The sequence below is a fragment of the Helianthus annuus genome, chromosome 11, assembly GCF_002127325.2.
Source record: "Helianthus annuus cultivar XRQ/B chromosome 11, HanXRQr2.0-SUNRISE, whole genome shotgun sequence".
Lineage (NCBI taxonomy): Eukaryota > Viridiplantae > Streptophyta > Magnoliopsida > Asterales > Asteraceae > Helianthus > Helianthus annuus.
The window spans coordinates 3,824,997-3,835,894 of record NC_035443.2 but is presented as its reverse complement, the minus strand read 5'-3'; the positions used below and the strand labels follow the sequence as shown (position 1 = coordinate 3,835,894).

At 35.2% G+C, this 10,898-nt stretch overlaps 1 protein-coding gene across 1 annotated transcript; it reads left to right on the top strand.

Moving 5' to 3' along the window:
• Positions 1–2,289: 2,289 nt before the first annotated feature.
• Positions 2,290–3,907, top strand: LOC110889191 (peroxidase 64). The gene is made up of 4 exons (XM_022136697.2): positions 2,290–2,535; positions 2,624–2,812; positions 2,907–3,069; positions 3,389–3,907. The coding sequence occupies exons 1-4, from the start codon at positions 2,314–2,316 to the stop codon at positions 3,781–3,783; spliced, it is 969 nt and encodes a 322-aa protein (XP_021992389.1). The 5' UTR covers positions 2,290–2,313; the 3' UTR covers positions 3,784–3,907.
• The last annotated feature ends 6,991 nt before the right edge of the window (positions 3,908–10,898 follow it).

Sequence of the window (10,898 nt, the reverse complement as noted above, 5' to 3'; positions counted from 1 at the left end):
ATAATAAAAATGTGTTAGTTAAGATTGGTGCAAGACTTCAACCACTAACAAATAGTATTTGTTTGGAAACATAGTTTGATGCCGATGGGTCAAAAGTCCAAGTCATCTATCAAATGTGACAACTTCCTTTTATTAGTTATAAAAATATTTGTATTATATTATTAGAACCCTAAACATTTTTTTTTGAACGGCCAACAAACTCAATCCCGAGCACTCTCAGGGCACCCACTGGACAAACGGAGTACTCCGAGAGTAACCCGAGTCCACCACCAATTCCGGGGAAAACCCGGTAACCCACCCGCCCGTAGGCACGACAGTGAAATTACCAGTAAAACCCGTTTGGCTCAAGGATCCAACCCAGGTTTCCCTGGGTCTCCTATCATTGCCCACCAATGCCTCACTCTGCACCAAGTGGGAGTCGAACCTGCATCTCTCAAGAGAAATGCAAACCCTCTACCACTTGATCTAGAGATCATTGGCTAGAACCCTAAACATTGTATTATAATTCCATTAATTAGTTATACGGGTCAAATTTGTAGATGTGTCCACCAAGCAAGGAAATATTATCGAAATCACATCTGACATGTAAGAGCATTCGCAATGGATTCCTTATTTATATCCATATATTTACACTAAAACAATTTTGTTTTTCTCTTTCATTTTCAATTAAATAATATTTTTTATATCTTTATCATTACCTTTTCTCTCTCCTTCACTCACAACAATTTCTAAAAATACTAAAAAATTTATAAGGTTTTATCTTTTCAATTTTTTTCCCATATATTACAGATGAGATGCAAAGTAACTTTCTCATATATTTTCTCTTTCCTTCACTCTCAAAAACACTAACAACCATTCCTTATAATATAACTAAACCCACTCACATATTTTTTAGGGTCATCATTATGAATGCTCTAACTAGCTTTCACCAATAGTACACATCTTTCGGTAGTCCGTTGCTCAAGGTGGTCATCGACGGTTATTCGTCCGAAATCAGGGCGTGAGTAATTTAATATTTGATAATTACCGACAGATATTACTAACATATCACCGACGGACAAACTTAGCGGTGGAGTACCAACTACTTTGCCAACATTAGATTTTCTAGAGAGATTACGGGTAGATATGTACCAACGAGTTTTTTTCATTATCTTTTTATGACTTTTTACAAGATTTCGTTGATAACCACCGAAAATTGAGTTTGTTGCTAAACTTCCATTGATGATATTTATTTAGTAGTGAGTATTTACATTTCTTTTAGCGTCTTATTTTGAGTTTCTTTGATGAACCGTAAAGTGGTAATTTAACATACGTTGTGTTACATGTCAAAATGGGTCATGTTCAAATAAGTTATATGTGCTCGTTCTATGTGTTGTTATCATCAGTGGCAGACAATATACGCTAATTTTTTTTTTCAAGAGGTGCGGCCGCCCCTTGGCCAAAGGGTGAGTCTGCCAATGGTTGTTACTAGTAGTAAATTTGAAAGGGACCTGGTAAATTTATTCACACTAGTTTTTCTTCACGTCGCGCGTTGCGGCGAAACCGAACAAATGATAATGTAAAACAAACATGATTTGAAAATAAAGCATATTATTTAGAAAGTCAAATCATTAGAACGGTTTAGTTTATTATCGTACCATTTTATACTACCAAATACAAGTACAACTTTGTTTTTAACAAAACTTATAACGGAATGTCAGGGAAAAATTAAGCACAACTATGTACTTAAGTTTTTAGAAAAAAAAGTTATAAACGTGAATTATTAGAGAAATATCAAATTAATCGATAAATTAAAATATGTTCTAAACAAAGAAAAGAGAATTATTAAAAAATGGTAAAGGAAATATATGGTTTTAAAAAGGTAAAAATATTAAAAATATGTTACTAAAAGTAAAAATATGTTACTAAAAGTAAATATAATAATAAATTATTATAATATATTAAATAAAAAACAATAAAAAGCTATATATTATTATAAAAATAAAATTACTATTCATCATCCTTCATCAACAATATATATAATTGTGATATCTAAAAGGACAATGTAATATGGCTAAGAAAAATAAAAAAAAAACTTAAAAAATGAAGAATATTTAAGCAATATCCTTCTTATCATAAACAATTAACAACTCCACTTATTCTATCAAATACCATTACAATAAAGATTTCAGCTCACCTGATTTTGCTAACACCAGCTTCATGCATCAACTTTTTAGCAGTGCCTCCATCTTATCCCTACATATACCTGCCAATGCCATCCTCTCAATCTTATTCATCAACATTCAAACATCACCATTGTTGCAGCTTCTAACAATGGCAGCCAAGAACACCAACATGTTTCCCCTTATTTTCAGTTTCATTATCTTAGGATTAGCCCATCATAACTTGGTGAATGCACTAAGTCCTAACTACTATGATCAAACATGCCCCAATGCTGAGTCAACCATTACAAGTGTTGTCAAGAAAGCTATGTTGAATGATCCAACAGTTCCTGCTGCACTTCTAAGAATGCATTTCCATGATTGCTTCATTAGGGTGACTATTCTTATATTTCATTCATATGCATTTCAATGATTGTTTCGTCCTTTTGTTTGTTTATTGACGACTACATCGAATTTTGTAGGGATGCGATGGTTCGGTGTTGTTGAATTCAACTGGGAAAAACAAAGCTGAGAAAGATGGACCTCCAAACATATCTTTGCATGCATTTTATGTTATTGATCATGCCAAGAAAGCAGTAGAGGCTTTATGTCCAAAAACTGTCTCTTGTGCAGATATCTTGGCATTAGCAGCAAGGGATGCAGTCACTTTGGTTAGTAAAGCATCTTTTTTTAATACCTAAAAGTTTACAGTTTATACATTTTGATTTTACGTTCGATTTGAGTTTTAACTTGAGTTGAATATAGTCTGGAGGGCCAACATGGGACGTGCCGAAAGGAAGAAAGGATGGAAGAGTTTCGAAAGCAACCGAAACACGACAATTACCAGCTCCAACATTCAATATTTCCCAACTGCAACAAAGTTTTGCTCAAAGAGGTCTTTCCATGGATGATTTAGTTGCACTATCAGGTAATTGACCAAATACTGGATCTTAAAGATTTCCAAAATCCAATGTCCAGATATCCGGGTTCTTAGCGACTCCATTTTAAACAAAGTAACAACTTTTTTTTACTCTTTAGTCATAATTTTTATCTTAAAAATCAAAATTATATAGCTAAAGATATAGTTTTAAATTTTACACTCATCCTTCTAGAATATATTTTACAAACATATAGTGACTGGTTTGTTACACGTTTTATAACTGTGTCACCCAAAATGATATTTTTATTGTAGTAACTGTTTTTGAGGCAAACGAAATAAAGATTATTATTTTCTGACCAATGTGTAGGAGGGCATACACTTGGGTTCGCGCATTGCTCATCCTTTCAGAACAGGATACACAACTTTAGTTCAAAGCAAAGTGTCGACCCGACACTGGAATCATCATTTGCAGCTAGTTTAAAGAGTGTATGCCCTGCAAAAAACACAGCGAAAAATGCGGGTGCAAATCTTGATTCGAGTCCCACAACTTTTGACAATAGATATTATAAGTTACTTCTCCAAGGCAAGAGTATATTCTCTTCTGATCAGTCGTTGGTCACATCGGCAAAGACCAAAGCACTGGTCTCAAAGTTTGCTAGTTCACAACAAGAGTTCCAGAAAGCATTTGTGAAATCTATGATTAAGATGAGTAGCATCAGTGGTGGGCAAGAGGTAAGGCTCGACTGTAGAGTTGTAAACTAAACCAAACTGGTGGAAAAAGAACTAATTAAATGTTCTCAGGTGAAATATGTTTATCTTTTTCTGTTGATTTCATTGGTGTTTGAAGGATTATTGATCCAAAAGTTTAGTCATGTGTTGTATTTGTAATGGGTACTAATAATATTTATTTTTTAGTGAAAATGTTCCACAAACTTTCTTTTTCGCCTTGGATGTAAAGCTAAATTAAGAAGATATTGTTAAATAAATACAAGTGAAGATGGAACACACAAGACCAAACAACAAACGAACCAAACGTTTAGGGCATTGTTCATGAACCGTATGGTCACATCTATGTCTTTGTGATGTGCAAAATCATTATAAAACATAAAGACATAGACGTGACGCATCAACCATAGTGTTAGAGATGACAAATGATTGTTTTGTGATGCAAACTTAATAAGATAAAGCCACACACTTATAGGAGGATAGGAGTAAAAAAGTTTATGCTCTCAATCGTCATCGTCAGTTAATCCTAAAGGTATATAGTTTTGAGAGACCAACAAATTTACCGAATGTTTCACAGTTCATGTTGATCAAATTAGAAATGAAATTTTTCTGAACCGGAAGCATCAAATATTGACAATTCTTAAAACGCTTGGTCTATTGACGTTTCGGAGTCACGATTTAACTATTCCATTGACGAATATGAAGAATGAGCTATTTGGGATAAGAACGATGGTTATGTTTTTGATTTTCTTACTGCAAATATGTCTCCCTCGTTATTGTATCTTGCACAAGGAACTAGTTCTGCTTCTCAATTATGGAAGAACATTGAGAATCAAGGATTCACTCTGATTGATTTCTCGAATCAAGATCATAACTCTAGTAATTGGCATCAAGATCATTACTGGATGCATGAGGCGTTATTTGAAGCTAGGATTTGATTTGGGTATCCGCATGTTCAAGACTCACGTATTTTGGGCCTAATCAATCAATTTTGGGGCCACATCTAAATGCTACAGCTGCTAGTGAATCTATTACTCCACATGCTAGTGTTCCTGTGCAGTCAACGGTTTCACAACCCAGTTTTGCTTATAGGCTTGCTGATTTTGTTAGTTTTGGGCCACGTCACAGTTTACATTGGGCTAATCAACACTCCTATGTTCATTTTGGATTTGCCGCGGATTTATCTAGCATTTGTGAGAAAGTAGATTCATGGATACTCGACTGTGGGGTCACTGCACATATGACCACTGACTTTTCTATTGTATTTGATACTGCTCCCTACACACCGGCTCTAAGCGAGTCGTTGTAGGCAATGGTATGGCTCTTACTATTTCTCACGTTGGCACTGCCTTGCTTCATTTATTTGATCGTACTCTTACTATTAGACACATTCTTATGGTTCCTAGCTTAGCCAAGAACATCGATCACGCAGTTAGGTTTGTCCATTATGAATTTTGATGGACAACTCACCCATCATACATGTGGTAGTCCACATCAGCTATATTCGCTGCTTTCACTTCTGTTTCTCGTGAGACTTGGCATTCTCGTTTGGGTCAACAGTCTGATGATGTTTTGTCTAGATGTTCATTTTTACATTTGATAAACAAAACCCAACACACACATTGTACTGCTTGTAGTGTTTTAAAATCAACTAGATTGCCTTTTACATTAGTTGTATCCCATTATACTTCACCTTTACATATTATACATTGTGACATTTGGGGTGCCTCGCATGTTATGTCTAGAGATGGATATCGATAATTCATTACATTCATTGATGATTTTTGTCGATTTACATGGATGTATACTTTGACTTTTCGTTCTCAAGTGGTTAGTTGCTTTCGGCATTTTAAACTACTTGTTGAGAACCTCTTCTCCTCCTGAGCTCATTCGTGGTTCATGGCTCATTTTCTTTTAGATTCTGGCATTGCTTATCGTATTTCATGTCCCTATACTCCCCAACAGAATGGGGTTGCTGAGCGAAAAAACTGTCATCTTTCTAAGGTAGCTCGAGCTTTATTGTTTCATGCTCGGTTACCAAAGAAGTTATGGTATGATACATATGCCATTGCTACCTATTAATCGGGTACCATCACCGGTTCTTCATCATTCATCTCCTTACATGGTCCTATTTTGGATCTCGTCCAGAGTACTCTCTTCTTCGTACCTTTGGATGTTTATGCTATCTATTTCTAGGTGATACTCGAGCGGATAAACTTTCTCCCGTGTCTTCTCCTTGTATCTTTGTTGGCCATGCTGCATCTCATCTCGTGTATCTTTGTTATGATCCTCATACGTCTTGTACGTATACTTCTCATCATGTTAGATTCCATGAGTCGATTTTTGATATGCTAGGGAATTCTACTATTCCCACAACTTATCCAGATTCTATTCCTTTCTAAATTCCTCCTCCTTTGTTTGCGAATTATGTTTCTTCTCTTTCCTCTTTATCTCCTCCTATTATTCCTTCCTCATCTTCTCATGTTATTTCCTCTCCTGATCTTACTTCACCTCCTTTTCCTTCTCCCCCTCCTCCTCCTTCTATTATTCCACCTCCTGATGGTTACATGATCTCGCGATCATACACGACAACCTCGTCAGTTTCCTGATCGTATTCTTTTTCATGTATCTACTACTCCCACTATTGAGCCTTCCTCATTTCAACAGGCTCAACAGTACTCTGTTTGGTGGGACGTGATGCGTGCTGAGATTGATGCTCTTCTTGCCAACCTGACTTTGCGTCTGGTTAAGGCTCCCACTGATGCCAACATTGTTGGTTGTAAGTGGGTGTACAAGATTAAACATAATCCTGATGGATTAGTGAGTCATTGTAAAGCCAACTTGTTGCCAAGGGCTTTCATACTGAGGGTATTGATTACACTGAGATTTTTGGTCCTGTGGTCAAACCTACTACTACTCGCCCAGTTCTTTCAGTCGCTTTCTCTAAAGGATGGTCTATTCGTCAGGTTAATGTCAACAATGCCTTCTTACATGGGGATCTTTCTGAGACCGTGTATATGACCTGACCCCCAGGCTTTGTTAACTCATCTAGACCACATTATGTTTATCGTCTGCAGAAGGCTCTTTATGGCCTAAAGTAGGCTCCTAGAGCTTGGATTTCCAAGCTATCCACGACTTTGCTTATTTATGGTTTTACCAAGTGTCTTTCAGATGTATCGCTCTTTGTTTATAGACAGGATTCGATACTTAGTTATGTCTTGACCTATGTTGATGACATCATTTTAGTGGGAGCTCTTTTATTTTCTTACTGGCTTGATTGGACGCTTACATTATCAATTCACACTCAAGAATTTAAGACAGTTGTCATATTTTCTAGGTATTAAGGCCACATTTTGTGAGGATATTTTACACTTATCTCAACAACGCTACTTACTTGATTTACTACAGTTCACCAGTCTTGTTGATTGTCAACCATTATTTACTCCTGTCTCTTTCGGTAGACAGCTTTCTCAACATAAACATACCGGTGATCCTTTATATGTATGTATCGGAGCACTTTTGATGCATTATAGTACCTTGTATTGACACGACCAGAGATTGCTTATGCGGTCAGTAAGGTGTCACAATTCCTTTAGACACCAAGACACCTACTAATCGACATTAGGTCGTTGTCAAGCGCTTTTTGCGGTATCTTAAGGGTACCATTTCTCATGGGTTATGTATACATCGGTCCTACTTCTATCGATTTACATGCTTATAATAATGCTGATTAGGCTGGATGTCCCGATGATCAACGTTCTACCACAGATTATTGAGACCACCAACACGAGTAAGTCCATGATTGGTCGTTGTCGGTGGGAACTAGTTTCTAAACGATATCACTCGGTATTACTAAAGATAAGATTTCTGATAAGATTCCTACCTAGTCTTTTTAAGATGCCTGTCCTGGGATAAGAATTCTCACGGATAATACCTTGGAAAGTGAAAATTAAGATAAGATTTTAAATTAGATTTTCATCAAGGCTTTTTAGTCATTTGCCAATGCGATCTATTTGATACTCATAACCGTAGTTGTTAAAAGCCATTGCCTTTTGCGCCTAGGCCCATTTTCCAGGCGAGGCAGGACAATTGCGCTTTAAGTTGAGACAATTGCGCTTTAAGTCGAGGCAATTGCGCTTTATTCTCCAAGTGATGGTTCTTGCACACATTTTGGCGAGATTCCTAGATTCCGGAGAGTTTTCAACCAAATTCCAGCTAGATTTCTAATTTTATCTAAGGAAAACTACTTTTCTACACTAATACACAAGTATTTTAAAATTTTCGGTACTAAATAGATGAAATTAAATGCTCTATAATAGCGTTTGTTTATTTTATTTAAACAATAGTATTATTTTTCTAATACATAATATATTTTATTTTTATTTTTTTCATGGTGTGCTTTTTTTGCGCTTATCGTCTAGGTCCCAGACGAGGCCTACGCGTCTTGAGTGCACCTAGCGCCTTTAATAACTATGATCATAACTACACTTACTTTTCTTTGTTTTCCAAAACCTCCCTGTTTTTCACATGTGTTATATTCTCTTTGTTAATTTTATAGAAACTAATACGCTAGAACTGGTGATCCCGAAAACAACTAGGTACGTTATGCATGCTGGCGTTTGCATCAGGTGGAAGTTGGCGTCCTTTGACATACATTGCAATCTAGCTCTTTCGTTTGAAAATTTGTTGAGTTGCATAGAACTATGACGATACATAATATAGAAAATAAGTTTTTCAAACACTTGGATTGGTTGTGAGACTTATTCCAAGGATGTTTGTATGGTTCTACCCCTCCACACATTTCAAAGTTCTTTTGTTATTATTCTCTGAAATCAGGGTAAAAGAACTAATAGTTGTTCTTCTTCAAAATCAAGATTTATTTTATAATGTAATGCAAAAATTTATATATATTAAAATCTAAACTACAGTAGTTTAGATTTTATTATATATAAATTTTAAATTAAAATTTTAAATGAAAATTAGAATTAGAATAGATTAGAATGGTAACATCATTAAGAGATGAGTAAATGGTATCGGGTATAGGTACCGGTCTCAAATCTACCAAACCGGTGAATTTTCGGTACCGGTTCTGCACAGGTATTCATCGGTTTTTACCTTCAAATACCGGTGCCGTACCAGTACCGACCGGTACCGAACCGTACCATACTAGGTATATTCGGTACCGGTACCCACGTTTAGAGATTTCGGTAAAGGTATTTTCGGTACGGTTGGTATTGAGATCATCAAATCCTATAACAACGTAGCAATGCAAGTAATTGCACCGTTTATATTACTTTTCATACACACAGTAAGTAAACTGTATTTTGTTTGAATTGGGTTTTATATACACAACAACTTATTTTGCTTTCTTTTTTGTCTTTTTCTGTAATGAATGAATTGTAGCATGTAAAATTAACTTGGATATTTAGATTATTGATGAGCAAATCGTATCAAATCCTGTAATCAAACTGGTATCGTATTGGTACCGAATTTACTATACCAAATCATTCTCGATACCAATTTGGTACCCACCTTTTGGCGTTTTCAGAATCGTTACTTTCGGTTCGACACCGGTCTAGCACCATACCTGTATTTATTGATTTTTAGCTTCAAATACCATACCGTATTGTACCGAGCATTTTCGATGCCGGTAACTAATTTCGATGATTTTTCGGATCGGTACTTTCGGTGCCGTTACCGGTACCGAGCTCATCCATATTTTAACGTGATAGCACCGTAATAACTGAGCTCCTCCATATTTTAACGTGATAGCACCGTAATAACTGAATTGAAAACAATCGAATTTCCAACGTGTAGGACGGGTGGGTCCTATACTTACCACGTCATTTTATTTATGTTTTGATATTCGGTATCTGTTTGCTGTTACTGACACGCGTTTTGCAGTCATTGGATCCCCGCCGCAACGCGCGGGTGGAAAATAACTAGTTTCTTTAATTCATGACATGGCCCATTGTTATTATATATTTTAATTTTTTAGAGATAAAGGATTATTATTTTAGCCAAGACTTTAGCCGTTTGTTTCTTTTTTTTTCTTTTGTAACTTTTAATTAAAATTCATACTCATACTATTGAAATTATGAAATCTTAAGATACACCCGTCATACTATTGTAATTATAATATTTCAATAAAATGTATGAAATATGTTGATCCAATACCTTTATTAACTATTAGCTTGCTAGTTTAGGCAATGATAAGTGCTTGGATCATATCTAATATGCATGCTCAAATTAGCACAACACTAAGATTTTCAGTATAGTTATATACAATCCAATTTGAGCACAACACTAAGATTTCAATATGTTATTACAATCCAATTCACTCAATTATATTTTTTCAATCCAGTTTTGTTTTCTTTTCCTTTTTTGGAGTGGTTTGGTAGACTAGGTGGAATAAATCTAGTGTGCAAAAACAATACACTAAAAATGAGTTAGTTAAGATTGGTGCAAAACTTCAACCACCCTAACATAGTTGGATGCCAATGGGTCAATTTCCAAGTCATCTGTAAAAATATTATCATTTATATAAATAATTGTATTATAATTTATAGAATTCGATGTTTTATACTATAATTTATTAATTATAGATATGGGTCAATATCATAGATTTGTTCATCAAGCAAGAAAACATTAACCAAGTCACTTCTGATAAGTATTTACATTTCTTTAAGTTATATTATTTTGAGTTAACAAGTCAAGGAAACAAGCAATACTACATTTTCCAGCAATCTTGTTAAATAGGACTTAAATTTTACACACTAATGATAATGTGATTGAGTTACATGTCAAAATAGGTTGTTCCAAACGAGTCGAATTATTCTCGGTTCGTCATCCTTAAGTTGTTACGATTAGGGAATTTGAAAGGGGTCTAGCAAATCTTTTTACATAGTGATAAAAATTATAAACGAAATAAAGGGTTTGTCTAAAAAAAGATCAAAATTTAACTTAAGATCTGCAGAATATTTAAGCATTATCCATCTAATCATAAACAATTAACAACTCCCCCTTTTCTATCAAAACCATTAATATAATAAAGATATCAGCTCACCTGATTTTGCCAACTCCAACTTCATGCATCAACCTCTAAACATTGCCTTCTTCTTCCTCTTACAAATACCAACTTTACTCTCAAT